Genomic DNA, 22,502 nt, shown 5'->3' with positions numbered 1-22,502 from the left:
TAAATTCCGTGTTTGTGTAACATACATTGCGAATAAACCGGATTCTGATTCTGATTGTGATGGGAGAAGAAACCCACCCAAATTAGCTGCGGTTAAACAGGCGTGGGAGGAAATTGCCACAATTATTACAAGTCAAGTTCACATACATAGATTTCTCATAAAAATCATTTTAATCATTGACATGAAAGAAATGTAACACAGCTATACAATAAATCAAAACAATCTAACGTAGCTTTGCAAAAAGAAAATCCTGGCCTCGCCAGCAGTGTGCACGGGCCAAGGTTGCGCCCTTAAAATAGCATCTGAATAACGCCCCATTGACTTTAGACTGTGTTTTTCCAGGTCTGTGGCGGAATTGTTTTTCTGAAACTGCAAAATAGCACCAGGTAACGTGTGCGCCGGAACACGCCTTATTTTTCGCTGAACTGCCTCCGGGAGCGCAAGGTCATTCCTTAATTTAATGACGTGCGTCTGTGGAGGGAAAATTCCGCTTTGCGTCGAGTGCAAACTAGGAATGATACTTGCGTCATTGACAAAGTCAATTGCGCTGGGTGCAAGATAGGGCCCACAATGTCATTGTAGGGACATCAAGGATGTGTGTGTGTCTGTAGAGCAAAGCTAGAGCAAAGCTAGGGTAAGAGAGCCAACTAACCATCATGTCTGTCAGTAATAAGGTCCTTTTTCAGTGGAGGAAGTTTCTTAAGTTACCCCCAGATCAGAGTGCACTTGTGTACTGTCAGTCACAGAAATATTTGGTTGGTGCGGGTTTCATATACCAACCTGATATATGCTTTCAACAGTTTTGTAATTGTCTCTACTTTAGTTTTGTGTATGTTCTTTTTATCCCATTAAAGTCAGCTGTTTATCTGGCAAGCCCACAATGCCTTGTTCATGATCCGATGCCTGCTCAAAGTCTTCATCCGGGAGATGTGTGAAGTAGACCTGCACTTTCAGCTGTCCTGCCGGGAGAGGGCACCAGGCACCTGCGGTGAACACCATTTCTGCTATTCATGAACAACATTACAGAGCCCAAGAAACTGGAACTGCAGCCATCTGAATTCAGTTTTTGTATTAGTTTGTAGAAGTTTAGTCATCTCATTTTCCCTACCTGCTTTACAGTGGGGGTCTATTTTTGGCCCAAGGACACATGTAGTCAGATGTGGGAAAACACCATATCATCAACATTAGAAGGGCTGGACCCTGGCTCTTATAGTTGGATGAGCCACCGTAGCTGTGGTCTGCCACTTTAAAATAGAACATGGGAAATAGCTTGTTGCTAGCAAACCAAATCTCAGAATTATATTGGATGTTCTATATGGTTTTTCTTTCTCTCCCATATTCCCTCTCTTCACTCTCCTTGCCCTTTCTCTCTCCGTCCACCTTCCCCTTCCTCCACTCAATCTCTGTAGATACAGGAAGGGAGGACCTTCTGGAAGAGCTGATGTGCAACCTGGTCCACCTGATCATGGAAGTGCCTCTGCTGTGAGTATATTCAGGGATGCAGGGGGTCCTAAACAAGCAGCACGGACCTTGTGGGCCATCTGGTGTCGTATGTGTAGACACGTGTGCATGTGAAAGAGCCTCAGTAGTAAAACAGAACACACAGAACCAGCAGTCCTTAGGGGATGGTTCTGATTGTCTGTCTTTTGTTTGTCAGAGACTGCGGGTGCTGACCTGGCCGGCCCAGCATTAGGCTTTGTTGGGCAGGTAGGTGCTTGGCTTTATGTACCAGCCCAAAGCTGTCTAAGCAACAAAGTTCATTTCAATGCATATTTCAGCTCTGCCACTGTCCTCTTTTGAAGAGAGGAATTGAATGAGAGAAAGAAATAAAAATACATTGTGAGAGAGAAAATGTATTGTTCCAGTCACTGAGTGATACCATTATAACACTTAAAACTGTAGCCAAACTCACATTCTGTAACCAACAGATTGATAGAGGGCAGATAGACAATAATTCACAGACAGCGCTCTTCTCCACCTCATGCTCTTCCTAACTTCTAATAAAAGTTCCAGTGTCTCCTATACTCTCTCTGGTGTGTCTGTGGGAGACAGCTACACCACACTGCTTCCTCGCTCTCATGAATATAAATGGATCCCATGGAATGATACATTTTCCTGGCGGAACATTCCAGCAGGTCTTTGCGTACTGCTTCCAAGACGTTTGTCATTCGTGGGACATAGAGCCGGTAACAGGATGAGGAGGATGACAGGGAGTGATATAGACACGTGCCAATCTTTTTCGTTACTAGCTTTAGCTTATGCACGTAAGGGCACGAGCTTCACACCACTGCAAAAGGAGACTTCTGTCTTCTCACAGAACTTGAACTATTTATTAAAGGTTATTGGGGAGTTTGCATAGGGTTGAGAAAGGGTTGACTAAAGTGTTACTTTCTCTAGTCTTTTCTGTCTCCCCTTTTTCATGAGTAATACAAATCTGTCTTGTGTACTGTGTAACACAAGGGTTCTGCATTCCAGCATTCTTCATTGTTTGAGAGAGGGCTTCACAATATTCCTTGTTCTGAGGCTTTGTTGCCATCAATCGTTTCCTAGCTACGTGTTCCGAATATCTAGTGGCAGATCCAGACAGAGGAAAACGCAGGGCTAGAAGGAGGTCTTGAATAGTGTGGGGGATTCCCACATATCCGCTTTCTAATTGGATATCACAGTAAAGGCCTAAGGTGTGTAGCTCCATCTCCACATAGGTTTTAGAGATTTAACAGACTTATCAATATGTTTAAACCTGGCAGGCAAAACTTGCAGGTTGATGCTCATTGATGTTGACTTGTGGTCAATTTCTGCTGTGGATCAGCAATTGGTTCAAGCTGGCGTATTACCTTTATTTCCTGATGAACCAGGCTTCTGAAGATCCATCACAGCCTTTTTAAGAATAAATCCAATTAAGAATATAGGGCTATGGTTGCTGCTGTCACTGGTCGGTGTTTACGGTTTACTGGCAAAATAAACCTCAAGGGTTATTAAGTGCAAGAGGAATGGATGTGTGTTAAACACAGCACACAATTGTACTTGGTATGTGTCCCATGGCGAGGGGACTTTGATATAAGGCCCTCCCACTGCCTACGCTGTGAGTGGGTTTGTGTGCGTGCCTGTATGTAAATATGTTTTTTAATACGACAGCGTGTATGTTTAATATGAATGCCTGCCTGTCCACATGTGTAACAGGCGACTGTGTTACCTCTGCGTTAGACTCACAAATACAAACTCAAGCTGACCTTTTCACTTCCAAGTCTTTCTTATATTGGCCACAGTCAGAACATACTCTTTCACAACATAAATCAGTCTTAACTCCACTCACTTGCTCAGTGCTCTTGGAGGGCATACAGTTCAATATCTTACAAAATCCAAATCATATCATTTGTGAAGGTGGTGGGACTGAGGAGGGACTCAAGTGTAAAATGTAATATAACATCCTAATTTCGGTGAGCCTACTGCTTGAGTGACACTGGCCAACAGATGCTGTGTAGAGAGGGTCAATATGTTGTTACCTGCATGCAACTGACCATGTGTGTGTGTCTACAGTGATATCACGTACAGCATCCTGTTTGAGGCAGTGACCACACTACTGGTGCTGCTGTCCTACCAGCTCTTCCACAAGGACATCATCAGAGACAGCCTCATCTACCAGCACATCATGAAAGGCAAATGGTGGGTGTGTGTGTTTGCGTGTGAGAACCTGTGTGTGTGTGTAGTTGTGTGTAACCAAATGGGAGCTACTGCATAATATTACCACAGAGCCACTTGTGCTTGACTCCCACTAACTGATCTTAGTCCAGGGTAGAGGCCCCAGCTTCACTTTTCTCCGTCTTACCTCTTTTCTACCAACGTGAATCGGGAGCTGGTGCTAGAGCCGGTTCGGAGCTCTGGTTTGCTTTTCCACGGGCTAGAGAGCCACCACAGAGCCAGGTCTTACGTGACTGTATACGTTTCATCTTTCCCAGCAATGCTAGCGTGGCATTGGCAAATACAAAGGCTGTTTTATAAATCCGAAGAACGCTCAAAATGTGTGTGTGCCATTTCACCCATTTGATAGGATCATGTTAAAATACAGCAACTAGTGTCTGCACTGCACTGAGATGCTAGCTAGGGTATCGAAAGGTTGGAGCAAATTTACAAATTAGCCGTTTCATCAATAAAATAAGCACATTTTCAGTGACCACACTGCCCATTTCTTGGCACATATTAATTCAGATGCTGATTTACACGTACCGTTTAGCTGAAATAACCCCTCCCCCCAGCCCCTGACGCATGCGGTTCTTACTTCTAGACCAGCAATGTTTTGGTGCTACTTAAAACCACTTTCCCTGGTTCGGAGCTGGTGTTTTGGGTGTCGAAACACAAAGAACTGGTTTGAGATTTAGCACCCAGCACCTAAAATGCGTTGGTGGAAAAGCGGTATTATACCCCATTTCCACCAAAGTGAACCGGGAGCTAATCTCGAGCTGGTGCGAGAGCCAGTTTGGAGCTGGTTCAATTTGCGAGCCTTCTAAGAACCGGTTTGCTTTTCCACGGGCTAGAGAGCCACCACAGAGCAACGTCATTACATCACTGTATACGTCTCTTCTTTTCCAGCAACGCTAGCGCCCCCTGACGCTGCACTGATGCTAGCTAGGTTGTCGAAAAGTCGGAGCAAATTTACAAATTAGCCGTTTCATCAATAAAATAACCACATTTTCAGCGACTATACTGCCCATTTCTTGTCACAATTTACATTTACATTTATTCATTTAACAGACGCTTTTATCCAAAGTGACTTCCAAGAGAGAGCTTTACCAAGTGCATAGGTAACTGATAACAAAAACAAGATAGCCCCAAAAACATTTTGGGTAGCCAAAACATGAAGCACACATTGTGACTAACCAAAATAAGTGCCAAAGGGAAGAACCATAAGAGTATGTAGTTAAACAAGTTACAGTTAAACAACATGAATCGCTATAAGTTCAAGTGTACCTGTTGAAAATCAAGCAACAATAAAAAATATTTCACAGCGAGTACAACAATTTAAATCAGTTACCACTAACCAACAAGAGCAACAAGTGTCTAAGCAAGAGTCATTGTGATCCTTGAGGAAACTAACATTGGGTCCAGCAAACCATTCCCTAAGTACCATTGTTCTCCCGGAACAAGTGCGTCTTGAACCTTTTCTTGAAAGTGGGGAGACAGTCAGTGTCTCTGATGGAGGTGGGGAGTTGATTCAACCGCTGGGGGGCCAGACAGGGGAAGAGCTTGTGTTGGGACCGGGCGGTCTTGAGCTGTGGGACCACCAAGCGTTTTTAATTCAGATGCTGATTTACACGTACTGTTTAGCTGAAATATGAATAGTAAAAACGTACAGAAATGGCCGTCAAAGGATTTTGTTGGTCACAGTAACCTCGCCCCAAGCGGTTCTAACTTCTAGACCGGAAATGTTTTGGTTCTATTTAAAAAACACTTTCCTTGGTTAGGAGCCGGTTCTTAGGCTATCGAAAGAGAAATGACTGGTTTGAGATTAAGCACTGGCTCTGAATCTGCCCCCAAAATTCGTTGGTGGAACAGGGGTATCTGTCCCACTTTCTCTCCCCTCTCTTCTTTTCTGCATCTCTCTAACGCCTGGGACACACTGGCTGCGAAGCGCCCAGAAGCATCACGATCGGCTACGACTGGCTCAAGGCTGTTCACACCAGACGTGCATTTCTCTGCGCCGGTCACCAAGTCTTTCAGCTCCTCTAAAGTTTTGGCAGCACAGATCCAACAGCATCCCAGCATTTATCCTTCTTTATGTTGTCCTTATAAAATTGGTGCCCTGGGGTCCAACTCCCTAAACTTTTCAACCTCCAGAATTAATGTAATGTTGTCCATCTCCTTGAATTTCTCAAACAAATTTTCTATACCGACTTGGGGGTTCTCTCTCGGTATGTGTGCACGCGTGTGTGTTGTGTGCACGCACACGTGTGTGTTGTGTGCACGCACACGTGTGTGTGTTGTGTGCACGCACACGTGTGTGTGTTGTGTGCACGCACACGTGTGTGTGTTGTGTGCACGCACACGTGTGTGTTGTGTGCACACGTGTGTGTTGTGTTGTGTGCACGCGTGACAACTCATTTCTCTGCCTATAGACAGACCGTTCAGAAACAACTACGGGCATGCTGGCTCAACAGATTCATCTGTTTATTTTCGTTTTTATCAGGGTAACTACATGGAACGGACGTTTGTGTTGTGTGCACACGTGTGTGTTGTGTGCACGCGTGACAACAAATTTCTCTGCCAATACAGACCGTTCAGAAACAACTACGGGCATGCTGGCTCAACAGATTCATCTGTTTATTTTTGTTTTTATCAGGGTAACTACATGGAACGAACGTTTGTTACCAACATTGTTTAGTTAAAGTTATTGTGTAGTAAAAAAAATATTATAAAGTCTACAACTTTACAAATGTTCACCGTAGTGTTGTGGAAAAAAACATCACACTGTTGTAATTATGAAGATGGGTAATGATTATGGATTTATATGATTTAAAATGAAACTCTTAGTCGCCTTTTTAGCATGTGCTATATTACTGAAAACAAGATGCAAAGCTGTTGATTGATTATTATTGCCGGTTGTCGGAGCCAGTGTGTCCCAGGCGTAATAATGCCAGAAATCTGTCTGCCTACTTGCCTGCCCGTGTATCGGTAGTTTGAATGGGATTTTAGGGCATGGAGTTTCCAACGATTATTTAGAGAACCGGGCACTCTGCAAAGTCCATATTTCGCAGGTGTCTTTTTTATAATCCAATGGAGTGCAGTGCCGCGATTAATGTTGTTTGGATAAGCATTTAGACATTTCCCCCAAAAAATATGCTTCCGGTTTTGCTCCCTTCGCTCTCAACTTTCAGCCGTGTTGAGTTGACTGAGCTGCACTAAGCTAACTGTCGCGAGCCGAAATAATATGGATTTAGCGAGCCGAAAACAGGCACAGGAACAATATTATTCATGTCAGTGCGATAAAGAAAATCCAAGACTATTTTACTGATGAAATACTGGCAAGCTAACTGCAGGGTTTTTCCTGCATAGAGAACATTTTGGCGCTTGCCAAAGCCGTTTTCCCAAGCGCCAATGAGAAATCCCGAGCGCCTAAGGCAAAAAAAAGTCTGCGTGCAATGCATGTCAGTGAATATGTTCTCAATAGTATGTTTCAAGTAGGCTACAGCCGAACCCTCGTTCTGTTTTGATCAATAGCAATCGAGTTGAAAAGCATGTCTTCTTGTCTGATCAATACGCAACTGTGAGGTGCGCGAATGGACAGAGTGGCCACTACCGCTGCGAGGGCCAGCCCGACGCGCACGAATACACCTGTACAAATGCAAATGAAATTTTCACTCAAAATGCTGAAAAAGTTTGATTTACGATTTCCAACGCAGCCTCCATTGGTATTCTTAACCTGGAATGATGATATATAGTGCAGTGTTTCCTCCGTGGCTAAATTTATGCCGCCATGGTATCAGAAATCAGGCTGTACAAAATGTTATGCCGTCTGTCAGCAGTGATTGTTAGAGTGCATGTCGGAGAATTGCACGGACATGTGCTTCACACCGCAGTTGAGATTGCGTGTGTGCGTCCTTGAGAACTGTAAGTCGTATAACTTATGTTGTCAGTTCATTTAAGCCTGTTCTTGTATAAGTCTGTAGTTCTTGCACATTTTAATCAAGTTAACTGGTGATTTTCGTTGTTTGTATTCTTCCCCTGCTAGTTAAATTGCGCATGTCTGTTGATTCGATAGCGATTGCTGCACTTGCTCAGGTTTGTATTTTAGGTGCATTATTATGCTGAAGGAGTTTTAATTAATAGGGTTTATTTTTATTATTTGCTACAGAATGCTTAGCCTATCAAGATCAAATGAAGCAGGCAGTGGACATGCTTCAGTGGCCAACCTTAATCGATAGGCTAGGCTACTGACCATTTACAATAAGTTGTTACGTCAATTATTAATTGGAAGCATTTATGCCATTTAGAACCAGGGATGTAGTGGGGGCTAAACGCACGTAAACGCTGTTTACGCACCTCCCAAAAATTGGAAATAGCGTTTATCCACCTCTAAATTGCAGAAATTGGGTTTATCCACCTCTAAATAGCATCTATGCACGTTTACGCACATCTAGGTTCCCTGCCCCTCGTATTCTGCCGTTGGAATAATCCGAAATACATTTTGTGTAATTTTAAAACATCAAAGACTAAATTTCATATTGTTTAACATATAAACGCTGTAGTCAGAATCATTTCATCAGCGCTGTATGGTCTGTGACCCTCCAATCAATGCATTGCGGCTGCGGCGGCGACCCAAATCAGGATCCATGAAGTATGTAGCCTACACACAGGCTACACGTTGTGGATTGGTCTACCTGTTCGGAATGGATTAATTAGCCTTGGATATCAAGCGATTTTTGAAGAGACCATTGAGTGCTCCCACTCCCACAGATGCCCGCAAAAGGCCTCAAGTACAGAGTAAGATCAATTCACGTTTGTAAACGTTGTTTTGGTTCGCACAACATCGCATTAAGATGGACAAACGGCTAGTCTACTATTAATAACATGCTTTCAAATAAGATGATGCAGATACAAGCCAACCTTACCGGTTCCATCTAAATAGGCCTAATGAAACTTAATAATAAATAGAATAAACAGGGTTCTCAACCCTTTGTGAAGGGGCTGAAATGCGTGTCTCACGGTCAATGCACGTAGTTTTCGGGGACGTGCACTAGCAAAATAGACGTGAAAGCTCGTCGGCGGGGGGGGGGGGCGGATCTCCGGGAATCTCACTCCAAACTTGACGACCCTGTAAATAAATAAATAATAAAACTCATAGTTTACCCACCTCTAATTTCACCACTACACCACTGTGTAGAACATACTTTGAGTGTAAGGTGTCTTTAAGTAACCTAACTATTGCTTGAGGGGGAAGATGCAAAACACCTGGAAATAAATACATTGATAAAAAAAAGAAGAAAAAAATGAATATATATATATATATATAATATGGAAATATACAGTAATCTTCCCAAACACGTATGTCTGTTAAATATGAACAGTATGGTAAAATGACAACAATCGGTTGAGTTTAAGTACATTGACTAAATGTGTGTAATGCGAAGGATAACACTAAAATGGAATTGCTGTCCTAAATTATATTTTGTATTACACAATGGTGGAGCAGAAACTAGCAATTCCATGAATCCCATGGAAACAAAGGCAAATGTGTGAGATGTACTGATGTGGAGCACAAATCATCCAAGAAGCAGTACTTCTCTTGAGTGTTTTTTTTTTTCTTCAGATTTTACATTTACATTTATTCATTTAGCAGACGCTTTTATTCAAAGCGACTTCCAAGAGAGAGCTTTATAAAGTGCATAGGTCACTGATAATAACAACAAGATAGCCCCAAAGCATTGCAGGTAGCCAAAAACAGAAGTACACATTGTGAACAACCAAAAAAAGTGCTAAAGGGAAGAAACCATAAGAGCATGTAGTTAAGCAAATTGCAATACACAACATGAATCTCTAAGTGCAAGTGTACCTGTAGGAAAGCAATAAAAATAGGATTAAATATAATACAACAGTTTAAATCAGCTACCACTAACCAACAAGAGCAACAGTCTAAGCAAGAGTCAATGTGATCCTTGAGGAAACTAGCGTTGGGTTCAACAAACCATTCCTAAGTACCGTTGTACTCCCGGAACAAGTGCGTCTTGAGCCTTCTCTTGAAGGTGGAAAGACAGTCTGTGTCTCTGATGGAGGTGGGGAGGTGATTCCACCACTGGGGGGCCAGACAGGAGAAGAGCTTGTGTTGGGACCGGGCGGCCTTGAGCGGTGGGACCACCAGGCGGTTGTCTGAAGAGGACCGTAGGTGGCGGGTGGGGGTGTAAGGCTGCAGGAGAGACTTGATGTAGTCGGGTGCAGTCCCGTTCACTGCTCGGAAGGTCAGTACCAGGGTCTTGAATCTGATGCGGGCCGTTATGGGTAGCCAGTGGAGGGAGATGAGGAGCGGGGTAACGTGGGAGCGTCTGGGTAGATAGTAGACCAGGCGGGCCGCTGCATTCTGAATCCTCTGAAGAGGGCGGGTTGCGCTTGCTGGGAGACCGGCGAGCAGCGAGTTGCAGTAGTCCAACTTGGAGAGGACCATTGCTTGGACAAGCAGCTGGAAGACAGGTATCTCCTGATCTTCCGGATGTTGTAGAGGGTGAATCTACACGACCGGGAGACCGCAGCAATGTGGGCCGTGAGGGAGAGCTCGTCATCCATGGTAACCCCAAGGTTCCTGGCAGAGGATGAGGGGGTCACCATTGCAGATCCCAGGGTGATTGAGAGGTCGTGGGAGATGGAGGGTTTGGCCGGGATGATGAGAAGTTCCGTTTTGGCAAGGTTCAGCTGGAGGTGGTGCTCGGTCATCCAGGCGGAGATGTCTGCGAGGCAGGCCTCAATCCTAGCTGAGATCCCCGGATCGGTCGGGGGGAATGACAGGTACAGCTGCGTGTCGTCAGCGTAGCAGTGGTAGGAGAAGCCATGGGAGGTGATGATTGGTCCAAGTGAGGTGGTTTACAGAGAGAAGAGGAGGGGTCCAAGGACGGAGCCCTGTGGGACACCAGTGGAGAGCTGGCGAGGGTCTGACACTTTGCCTCCCCAGGAGACCTGGTATGATCTTCCCGACAGGTAGGATGAGATCCACTGGAGTGCAGTGCCAGTGATCCCCATCTCAGAGAGTCTGGAGAGTAGGATCTGGTGGTTAACTGTATCAAACGCCGCAGAAAGGTCCAGCAGAATGATGACGGATGACCTCGAAGCCGCTCTGGTAGACTGGAGGACAGTGGTGACTGAAAGGAGGGCAGTCTCTGTGGAGTGGCCGGTCTTGAAGCCCGATTGGTTGGGGTCAAGCAGGTTGTTCTGAGAAAGAAAGTTAGACAGTTGGTTAGATACAGCACGTTCAATTGTTTTAGAGAAGAAGGGTAACAGTGATACCGGTCTGTAGTTCTGGAGGACGGCAGGGTTAAGGGAGGGTTTTTTGAGTAGAGGGGTAACTCTGGCCTGTTTGAAGGCAGAGGGGAAGGTGCCAGAGGTAAGAGAGGAGTTTAGAACATGGAGCAGAAAAGTTATTATAGAGGGGGAGATGGTTTGAAAGAGAGGGGAGGGGACAGGATCAAGGGGACAGGAGGTGGGGCAATGAGAGAGAATGAGGTCAGGGAGCTCTGCCTCGGACAGGGGAGAGAAAGAGTTTAGACATTTAGTTGGGTCAGTCATGGAGGGTGAGGGGGTAGGAAAGGTGGGTTTAGGGAACCGAATGCTAATGTCGGCAACTTTTTTCTCAAAGAAGGAGGAGAAGTCGTCTGCTGTCAGGGTGGAGAGAGGGGGTGGGGGAGGTAGGTTAAGAAGGGTGGAGAAAGTAGAGAAAGGTTTGTGGGGGTTTGAAACAGAGTTAATTTTGTTAAGAAAGTAGAGGGTTTTAGCACCAGTTATGTGAGAAGAGAAGGATTTAAGGAGGGAGTGATACCTATCAAGGTCCAGACCGTCTTTGGACTTGCGCCATCTCCTCTCAGTTGCTCGAAGGGTGGACCGTTCTTCACGAATAACATCCGTAAGCCACGGGCAGGAGGGAGAAGATTGTGCAGGCTTTGTTGACAGGGGACAGAGAGAGTCAAGTGATGCAGTTAAAGTGGTTAACAAGGTGTCGGTGGCAGTGTTAGTGGGGTTGGACGAGAATTCGTCAATGGGAGGGAGGGAGGATGTTAAAAGAGAGGAGAAATGGGAGGGGGATAGGGAGCGGGGGTTGTGCCGGAAAGTGGGGAGGGGAGGTAGGAGGGGTTGGACGGAGAGAGACAGAGAATTTGATAAAGTAGTGATCAGAAATGTGCAGTGGGGTTACAGAGGTTAAGTCAGTGATACAGTTACGTGTCAGGACGAGGTCTAGCTGTTTGCCTGCCTTGTGGGTCGCCGGTGTGCTCAGCAGCGTCAGGTCGAAGGAGGTCAGGAGAGACAAGAAGTCGACAGCCTGCGTTCCTTGGAGGTGGATCTGGATAGGTAGTGAAGGTTAGAAGTTGATCGAATATACTTTGTGACATATCTACGTCTACGGGTAGTGTAATGGACAGGAATGCTAAGGAAACACATGCTAGCTATGAATATGTTCTAGGCTGGCAGACGAGGCTGCCTCTGTAGTGCTAACCGCCTTAAATATGCTAATGCACAGATACAACGCCCCCAATTACCGTCAAACAAAAGAATACCCTGAATACGAAAATGACTCACTGGCTAGCTCCTCCTTAACCAGTTTGAACTGGTTATCTAACTGCTGACCCTTCCGCTCTGCCCAAGAGACAAACTTTTGGATTAAACATTTAGACTTTCATCAAAGTAAAAAATGCTGGTTTGTCCTTTTTCATCAATGTCCTCAAAAAAGCAGTCTGCAGAGCTACTGTGTTTGTGGGGTTACTGTCTGTCTCTGGAGGGGCAAGGGCAAGCAGGGCCTGCAGGCAGGGGCAAGCAGGGCCTGCAGACAGGGGCAAGCAGGGCCTTCAGGCAGGCAGTCACGGCAGGCCAGCTGGATGAAGCTGTCCTGGGTTCAGGGCTGAAGAGAAGCTGTCCTGATTCTGATTCTGTCCAGCTAGAGGGGGGTAGTCAGCAAGGGATCAGTGTTTCTCTCAGCAACCTCTGTTGAACTCTGTTGAGCAGGCCTCTGCATGACCCTCCAGACCTGTAAAAGTGAAGAAAGGATCCATGTCAGTTGTGAAAAATGAAGCTTTTTACATCTACACTTGACTCAAACTACAGTTTTGACTGTGAAATGCAGTGGCATTACTTGACCTTGAATCCAAATGTGTTGAACTGATGGAGACCCGGCCATGCAAAGTCACTCAAAACAATTGGCTCGATTCCAGGCTCTGGCAAGAGTATTTAGCTCTAAACTGGTCAATATACACATCTGACCAAAGACCAGCTCGACCTTTGCCTGTAAACAGTGATTCTGACTGTCAGAGACCTTTAAATAGGCTGACTGAGTGAAACTAGCCTGGCTAACGTAGGTCGCTTTCTCAGGAAAATGAGAAATGAAATAGGCTTGTTTTGAAAGATCCTATATACTGGCTATCTTCAGTAGACTCTTGTCTACAAAAAGCAGCCCTCCCTGACGTTTTAGGACTAGAATTTAGTGAATTACGATATCGTCTACACACTGCCAGTGAGTGAGCGAGCCGAGTCTGTCACTGGGGCAAAGTCAAAACAATGTACCCCCGGGACGCAGTCTCACTCCACTTGCAAGTTTTCCACAAATCACAAAAATAATCGGAGCATCTGGCTAGGGTGAGGGTGGGGCTTGGTCACCACACCATTTCCAGAAAGGATGTGTGTGCGTCTCGCCAAGCTCGCGCGTGTCAGTAGGTTGACCACCTGTTCCTCTTTGCGCTGTATAGCACAGCATTTTTTATATGCGACGTGTGGAACAAGGGGTGAAAATGCTGTGCGACACAACGCGGGACAGGTGGTCACCCTAGTGTCAAGGGGCAGGATGAGTCTGTGAGAATTTGGAGCGCGCGCACTGTGGAGCAATTCAATTAAGTTCAATCATATATTGACATACCAAGGTGAAATTGTTTATGGTACTAGAGATTGATGTCGTCTTGAACCCTATTAGGTTTGAAAAACAATCAGTCAAAATAATATTTGATTTATTAACCAAAAAAGTATTGAGGTTATTTTGACATTTACATAAATAAACTTCTTTCAGCCATTTTGTATTGCATTTCTTATTCCATGTCACCCAATGTAAAGACATGTATTCTACACATTTGTAACTAATTTCAAGTCGATTGGGTCTATGGTTTATGAGTAGAAGGGTTTTGAAGGTTGTACCAAATTTGGACAGTACAAGAAAATTCATTTTGGAGTAATGGGGCGCTGGAGAAATCACGTAGACTTTGGGCGTGTTTTATAGCGCCACCTATGGGCGCACATGGGCCACTAGCCGTCTGGGAGTAATGAGTGACCTGTTGTATCATTGGGCCAAATTGGAAAAAATCGGGTCCAGGACTTTTTGAGCTATTGGGCCATTAAGCAGAGAAATATAATAATAAGAAGAAGAATACTAACAAAAACAATAGGTCACCTCCTACCGGAAGAACCCTAAATATCGCAAGACTGTGATTTATATGATGGCTTATATACAATACAAAAACCAGACATTTAATTGACACGTGTAATACAAAAATATAGTATAAAGTATACCGCGGTTGAAACAGTATAGCCAAATCTCTCCCGGTAGACACGTTTCTACCGTCGCACGGTATATACCGTCATACCGCCCAGCCCTAATACACATATGTTTTTTTGGGAGCACCGAAGACCCATTTTGACCCAGGAAAAACCCTGGCTAACTGATCAATATTGAAAGTAGATGGGTAATTTCAGTAGGTATAGCTGGAAGGTTATTAGCTACAATTAGTTTGCAGTGCTGACTGCTAGCATTGAATCAGTTGCTTTCAAATGGTTTCCTTTACGGATGAAAAGCTGGCTAGCTAACAGGATGACAATATAAAGTGTTTACTTTCAGTATAGATCAGAATTTTGTTACATAAATTAATGTGTCTACTGATGTCAATACCTGCGCACACCAAGTTCAACACCAAATGGACATGGGCACTTATTCCTACCACTTTAGCCTCCTTGGTCGGTTTCTTCAAAGGGTCATTGATTGCGAAACCGATTTTACCTTGTCATAGTTAAATAACGACAGTTTGGTGGGTAAAATGGGCATACAGTGAACTTCAAAGTCCATTGACACCTATTTCCTATCTAAATCTCACAACTTGAAACTGCAGCTGTAAAACGATCGGTTTTGAAAAAGCTGTATTTGTGACGTCCCAAATTTAGTATCACCTTATCAGCCCTCTGGTGTTCTGGCCCAGGATTTATAAGTACAGTGGGTCAAAAAAGTATTTAGTCAGCCACCAATTGTGCAAGTTCTCCCACTTAAAAAGATGAGAGAGGCCTGTAATTTTCATCATAGGTATACCTCAACTATGAGAGACAAAATGAGAAATAAAAATCCAGAAAATCACATTGTAGGATTTTGTATGAATTAATTGGTAAATTACTAGGTAAAATAAGTATTTGGTCACCTACAAACAAGCAAGAATTCTGGCTCTCAAAGACCTGTAATTTCTTCTTTAAAAGGCTCCTCTGTCCTCCACTCGTTACCTGTATTAATGGCACCTGTTTGAACTCGTTATCAGTATAAAAGACACCTATCCACAACCTCACAGTCACACTCCAAACTCCACTATGGCCAAGACCAAAGAGCTGTCAAAGGACACCAGGAACAAAATTGTAGACCTGCACCAGGCTGGGAGGACTGAATCTGCAATAGTTAAGCAGCTTGGTGTGAAGAAATCAACTGTGGGAGCAATTATTAGAAAATGGAAGACCACTGATAGTCTCCCTCGATCTGGTGCTCCACGCAAGATCTCACCCCGTGGGGTCAAAATGATCACAAGAACAGTGAATAAAAATCCCATAACCACACTGGGGGACCTAGTGAATGACCTGCAGAAAGCTGGGACCAACGTAACAAAGGCTACCATCAGTAACACACTACGCCGCCGGGGACTCAAATCCTGCAGTGCCAGACGTGTCCCCCTGCTTAAGCCAGTTCATGTCCAGGCCCGTCTGAAGTTTGCTAGAAAGCATTTGGATGATCCAGAAGAGGATTGGGAGAATGTCATATGGTCAGATGAAACCAAAATAGAACTTTTTGGTAAAAACTCCACTCGTCGTGTTTGGAGGAGAAAGAATTCCGAATTGCAGTCAAAGAACACCATACCTACTGTGAAGCATGGGGGTGGAAACATCATGCTTTGGGGCTGTTTTTCTGCAAGGGGACCCGGACGACTGATCCATGTAAAGGAAAGAGTGAATGGGGCCATGTATCGTGAGATTTTGAGTGAAAACCTCCTTCCATCAGCAAGGGCATTGAAGATGAAACGTGGCTGGGTCTTTCAGCATGACAATGTTCCCAAACACACCGCCCGGGCAACGAAGGAGTGGCCCAGCCAGTCTCCATATCTCAACCCCATAGAAAATCTGTGGAGGGAGTTGAAAGTCCGTGTTGCACAGCGACAGCCGCAAAACATCACTGCTCTAGAGAAGATCTGCATGGAGGAATGGGCCAAAATACCAGCAACAGTGTATGAAAAGCTTGTTAAGACTTACAGAAAACGTTTGACCTCTGTCATTGCCAACAAAGGGTATATAACAAAGTATTGAGATGAACTTTTGTTATTGACCAAATGCTTATTTTCCATCATAATTTGCAAATAAATTCTTAAAAAATCAGACAATGTGATTTTCTGGATTTTTTTTTTCTCATTTTGTCTCTCATAGGTATACCTCAACTATGATGAAAATTACAGGCCTCTCATCTTTTTAAGTGGGAGAACTTGCACAATTGGTGGCTGACTAAATACTTTTTTGCCCCACTGTATATTGAAAATGGACCATCGTAAATGCAGTGTTCCAGGATACTGGGAATGCTGACACTTTTTATAATCTTCCCAAGGAACCAGACACTCGACCAGACACCAGACACTCGAAGGGCATGGCTGATGTTTTTCTATGAGAAGATCCCTGTAAAGTTCAACACTCATTTATTCATTTGCTCGAACCATTTCACCAAAGACAGTTTTGAATGAAAACCTCTGAAATTTTAAAGAAGGATTTGCTAAGCCGCTGTTGCTGAAAAGAGGTGCTGTTCCAACCGTATGCTCATCATAAACGCAAGCTGTAAGTAACTAACAGTTACCCTATTAGAGTAAGTAAGTAAGTAAGTAAGACTTTATTTAAATAGCACATTTCATACAGGAATTGCAGCTCAAGGTGCTTTACATAAAATCAACAAAAACAATAATACAAGTGATAAAAGTAATAGATCTAAAACATATAACAAACCAGACTGGCCGCACTCTATCTGCGGTCTCTCGAATCCGTCTTGGATCCGAGCTGCCTCGTGCAGTTTCCACACATATAACAACCCAGACAAGCCGCACTCTTTCTGCGGTCTCTCGAATCCGTCTTCGCTCCGAGCTGCCTCGTGCAGTTTCCAAACATATAACAAACCAGACAAGCCGCACTCTATCTGCGGTCTCTCGAATCCATCTTGGATCCGAGCTGCCACTTGCAGTTTCCACACATAACAACCCAGACAAGCCGCACTCTATCTGCGGTCTCTCGAATCCGTCTTGGATCCGAGCTGCCTCGTGCAGTTTCCACACATATAACAACCCAGACAAGCCGCACTCTTTCTGCGGTCTCTCGAATCCGTCTTGGATCCGAGCTGCCTCGTGCAGTTTCCAAACATATAACAAACCAGACAAGCCGTACTCTATCTGCGGTCTCTCGAATCCGTCTTGGATCCGAGCTGCCACTTGCAGTTTCCACACATAACAACCCAGACAAGCCGCACTCTATCTGCGGTCTCTCGAATCCCTCTTGGATCCGAGCTGCCTCGTGCAGTTTCCACACATATAACAACCCAGACAAGCTGCACTCTTTCTGCGGTCTCTCGAATCCGTCTTGGATCCGAGCTGCCTCGTGCAGTTTCCAAACATATAACAAACCAGACAAGCCGTACTCTATCTGCGGTCTCTCGAATCCGTCTTGGATCCGAGCTGCCTCGTGCAGTTTCCACACATATAACAACCCAGACAAGCCGCACTCTTTCTGCGGTCTCTCGAATCCGTCTTGGATCCGAGCTGCCTCGTGCAGTTTCCAAACATATAACAAACCAGACAAGCCGCACTCTATCTGCGGTCTCTCGAATCCGTCTTAGATCCGAGCTGCACTTGCAGTTTCCAACCATATAAAAAAAACACATGCACTCTTGCACAGTCTTTGTGGTTTCTCAATTAAAATAAAATAAAAAACTAAAATAAAGTAAAATTATAATAATAATAATAAAAACTACAGAATAACAAAATACAATAACTCAACAAAATGGTTAAAATGTAACACATAAGCAATAGTGCAAGTCAAACACAAGCCGCAATCTTTGCGGGAATACAAAGCAAATCTATAAAAACAATAATATAACTACTACCAGTTGTAAGGCCCTTCTGAGATAAAAATTAGTTAAATGCTTTGGTAAAAAATTTGAGGGCCGCATCTCTGACAGTGACGAGTCAGCCTACAGAGAGGAGGTTGACACCCTGACATCATGGTGTCTGGACAATAACCTCTCTCTCAACATCAGCAAGACCAAGGAGATGATTGTGGACTATAGGAGGCGGGAGGAGGAGGAGCATGCACCCCTACTCATCAACGGATCGGAAGTGGAGAAGGTCAGCTGCTTCAAGTTCCTCGGGGTGAACATCAGCAACGACCTCACACGGACAAGGTGGTCAAAGCAGCCCGTAAGCGCCTCTTCTTCCTGAGGAGACTGAAGAAGTTTGGCATGGACTCAGTCATCCTCACCAACTTTTACAGATTCACTATAGAGAGCATTCTGACTGGTTGCATTACAGTGTGGTATGGGAGCTGCACAGACAGGGACCGCAAGGCCCTACGATGTGTGGTCCGTTCTACTGAGTTCATCATCGGCAGGAAGCTCCCAGCCCTACAGGACACCTACCACACACGTTGCCTCAGGAAAGCTGGCAGGATTCTAAGAGACTGTTACCACCCATCCTTCAGTCTCTTTACCCCGTTGCCTTCTGGCAGGCGTTACTGCATCATCCGGTCACGCACACGCAGACTGGACAATAGTTTCTACCCAAGGGCGATCAGGCTTCTGAATGGACACTGATATGGACATTGATTCACTGTACACTAATCACTTAAACACTGTCACTTTCCGCTACTGGTTGCACTATCAGTAACATTGCACTACTGTACCTCACTGTACTTCGCCATCAGGCTCCTGTATGGTCATTGACATAGTCACTGATCTGCAATTTTGCACTATTGTACTGTACTCCACCTAGGTTAGAATAGGTGATAAGGTTGTAATAGGTTTCATGTGCATTTAGGGTTAGTATAGTGTATTATTTGTATGTTTAGGAAGTTTAGTATTAGGGTTAGTATAGTCGATTATTTATCGCTATCTGTATATTTAGGAAGATTCATTTATTTAAGCTCAGCATAGATGTAAATTATGTTCTGTGTACTTATGTTATGTCAGGTGCTTGCGTTGTCTCGTCTTAAGAATTTCAGTCCCCAGTCTGACCTTGTGTTGTTCTGTGTACCTGACAAATAAAAGACTTGAACTTGAACCGTGTAGATTATATATTTGAAAGAACTGGAGAAAGGCAGGTGCTAGATACAGGATACGTAAGCATTCCTAATAACTGTTACTGACAAAATCATACCACAGCTTGCGGTTGTGATAAACGTAAGGTCGGAACGCACCTCTTTTACAGCTTCATAGCAAATCCTGCTTTATATTGTCCCAGGTTTTCAAAACCGTCCTTGGTGAAATGGTTCACGCAAATGTGTTGAGGGTCAAAGTGCACAGGGATGCAAGAGCATAGGTAGAATGTGTTATGATTTAGCCTAGTTTATTGGCAATGGGCTAACACGTTATTTCACGTTTCTGACTGTTTCATTCAGATAAATAACCTGTGTTGTCATGTAAATCTACCATTCAAGATGCATGTTCGTCCAGCATACCATAAAAGGAGAAAACCTAGTGGTTTTTCCAGGGAAAATTTCACTGGATGTATCAGGGGCCATAGAACAGCACCCGGGCCATTTTCAGCCCAACCAATGTTACATACCCTTTTCGGAGACCTTAAGGAACAGTGTGAAATACCCCAAAAACCCAGTCAATCACCCCTTCTAAAACCTACCTATGAGTGAATATTTCTGTTGTTTTATATCCCATTTTACACTTTTTATTTTGTTTTCATATTTTGTATAACATACGATGGCGAGTAAATCTGGGAAAAGCTCCAAAAAGGATACAGGGGAGATTAGCTTGACCTTGGATTGCATAACTGACCTGCTGAATCACCATACTGCAAGACTTTCGGCCGAGTTTAAATCCTCATTTCAGATAGTGGAATCTAAATTGAACTTGAAGCAGTCTACATTGGAAAATCAAGAAGAACGCATCACTTGAAACAGCAGCGGAGGACGTGGCTCAGCGGGTCACAGACCTGGAAGAACGGTGCTCAACTTTGCAGGTTAGCAGCCAACACCTCCGCACCAAGGTCTGCGATCTGGAGGGGCGCAGCCGGAGACAGAACATCCACGTGGTGGGCTTGGAGGAGTCAGATGAGGGGACTCGGCCATCGGAATTCTTTCCATCCTTTCTCTGCGAGGTCTTCGGGCAGCAGGTGCTGCCATCACCACCGGAAATCGACAGGGCTCATCGCAGTCTGGCACCCAAGCCCAAGAAGGGAGGTAGACCGCGTCCGGTGATCATGCACCTTCACAAGTATCAGGTTAAGGAGCTAATCATCCGAGAGGCACGCAAGCGAGGGACACTTGAATATCGTGGCCAGCAGATCCGTATCTATGAGGACTATCTGGCTGATGTGGTAAACCAACGAGCGGAATATCGACAGGTCATGTCTGATCTTTACAACCGAGGACTTAAACCATCACTCCTATATCCATCACGTCTCCGCATTGTGTTGCCTAATGGTGAGAAGCAATGGTTAAAATCGGGGGAGGAGGCTTGGCAGTATTTGGTGCGTCAGCCTCCCTCCTAGATTGCTAAAGTGACTCTAGTGCTAGCTATCTTTTAAGGAAGGGTATCTATAATGCTCGTGACACAAGTTATATGCAGATTTAGTTCAATTCAATGTGATTTCAGTTCCAAGTGCTTATTGACTTCATTTTCCTTTGAGCAGTTTGTGTGCAAATGTAGCCGTTAGACAATCTTTAGCACAAACCAGGGGCGTAGCCACGGGTAGGCCTTAGAACAAATTGGGTAGGCCTGTGCCTACCCAATAACGAAAATATTTCGGAAAGGTATTATTAAAGGTATATTACCGGGTGCATATTGCAAAGTAAATAAGTAAAAAAAACTGAAAAGATGCCTATCTATATTTATCTAGGCCTACCCAAAAATATTTTTCTGGCTACGCCCCTGGAACTAACTAGCCATTGCTAATATTAGCCAAGTCTTCAGCCATGGGTTGACATAGCTTGGTAGAAACAGCTACTGCATTTGCCATACATTTTTTGTTTGCATTAATGGGGTGTATAGTCCCTATTCAAATAGTATTGGCCCAATATTAATATGTTCATATTGCTGATGACGTTTACTCTTCTCTTTGGCCATGATACTACAACCTGCATTACAATTTAAACTGTGTTAAAACGGAGTTCCGGTCATCGTGAACATGGAGTAAACGCACTTACTTCACGCTCCCACCTACTTTATAAATGTATAGAATTTAGCCCCTTTTTCCAACCCTACGAATCATACAACTTTTAACCCCTAATAATCGATCCTGTGAGAAGATGGCCACGAAAAACTGCAGAAATAAAGAAAGAAAGGAAGACAATACTGCCAAGGATAACGTAGCGGCAGGCCGTTCTGATATGGACACCATAGCCGCCATGTTGGAAGAACATAGAGCGGCCCTTTCGACTGAATTCAAATCTGCTTTCTCAACACTCGAGACAAAACTAGACACGATGCAATCCAAAGTAGATGACCAGGACATTTGTTTGCTATCTCTTGAGGCCAATGCCAATGCGGTCAGCGATAGCATTAGGGAAACTAGCTGCTCAGCCCAAGCCAACGACAATGCTAAGTTACAGGCAAAGGTGGTGGATTTGGAGGGACGTAGGAATAACATACGTATCATTGGCCTACCTGAGTCAGTTGAGGGCTCACGTCCCACAGAATTCTTTGCTGGGCTACTGGTGGAGGTGTTGGGGGAAAATGTCCTGCCTTCAACACCAGATTTAGACCTTGCATGACGAATACCTCTACAAAATCCTTCTTGTTGCATGTAAGAAAGCCATCACCCGGAAGTGGCTAAGGGAAGAGCCACCCTCTAAAGACGGAAGGGTTGCTATTGTCAACGAAATAAACTGTATGGAGAGACTGACCTTTTCCCTAAGGCTACAGTTTGACCGCTATATCAAGGCCTGGAAAAAATTGTCTGACCACTGTGAGGAATGTAACCCACTCTAATTGTACATTTTCCTGTCATAAAAAAAAAAAAAGATTGCTCTTGAACTCTGTTGTACTTATATTCTAGTATGGCCCATGCTTGCCCTACGTGTTCTTTGTCTGTTTGTTTGTTATCACTAAACCTGAAAAACAAATAAAAAGAAAGTAAAAAAAAAAAATCGAATTGGGTGACAAGCCTCACAGACTTCTTGCAAGACAGCTGCGACATTCACAGGCTACACGCGCCATTCACAAAATGAGACAAACAGGGTAACCTCACAACAGATCCAGTCAAGATAAACAAGGCCTTGCATCATTTTATGAGGACCTGTACCAGTCTAAAGTCAAATCCACGGATCCACAGATA

General features: G+C 44.3%; 1 protein-coding gene across 3 annotated transcripts in view; it reads left to right on the top strand.

The window, feature by feature from the left end:
* Window positions 1–22,502, top strand: part of dym (dymeclin) — a 210,238-nt gene that overhangs the window by 38,382 nt on the left and 149,354 nt on the right. For 2 of the 3 annotated variants that reach the window (XM_047017284.1, XM_047017281.1), the window contains exons 5-7: window positions 855–988; window positions 1,410–1,482; window positions 3,538–3,663. In XM_047017284.1, the coding sequence (XP_046873240.1) occupies window positions 855–988; window positions 1,410–1,482; window positions 3,538–3,663 (333 nt within the window). The remainder of the gene's footprint in view (window positions 1–854; window positions 989–1,409; window positions 1,483–3,537; window positions 3,664–22,502) is intronic. The other variant, XM_047017283.1, reaches the window with a different exon arrangement.

Source organism: Hypomesus transpacificus, unplaced genomic scaffold (assembly GCF_021917145.1).
Source record: "Hypomesus transpacificus isolate Combined female unplaced genomic scaffold, fHypTra1 scaffold_51, whole genome shotgun sequence".
Lineage (NCBI taxonomy): Eukaryota > Metazoa > Chordata > Actinopteri > Osmeriformes > Osmeridae > Hypomesus > Hypomesus transpacificus.
Note: the sequence above shows the minus strand (reverse complement) of the source record. Positions and strands in the feature narration are given on the sequence as shown.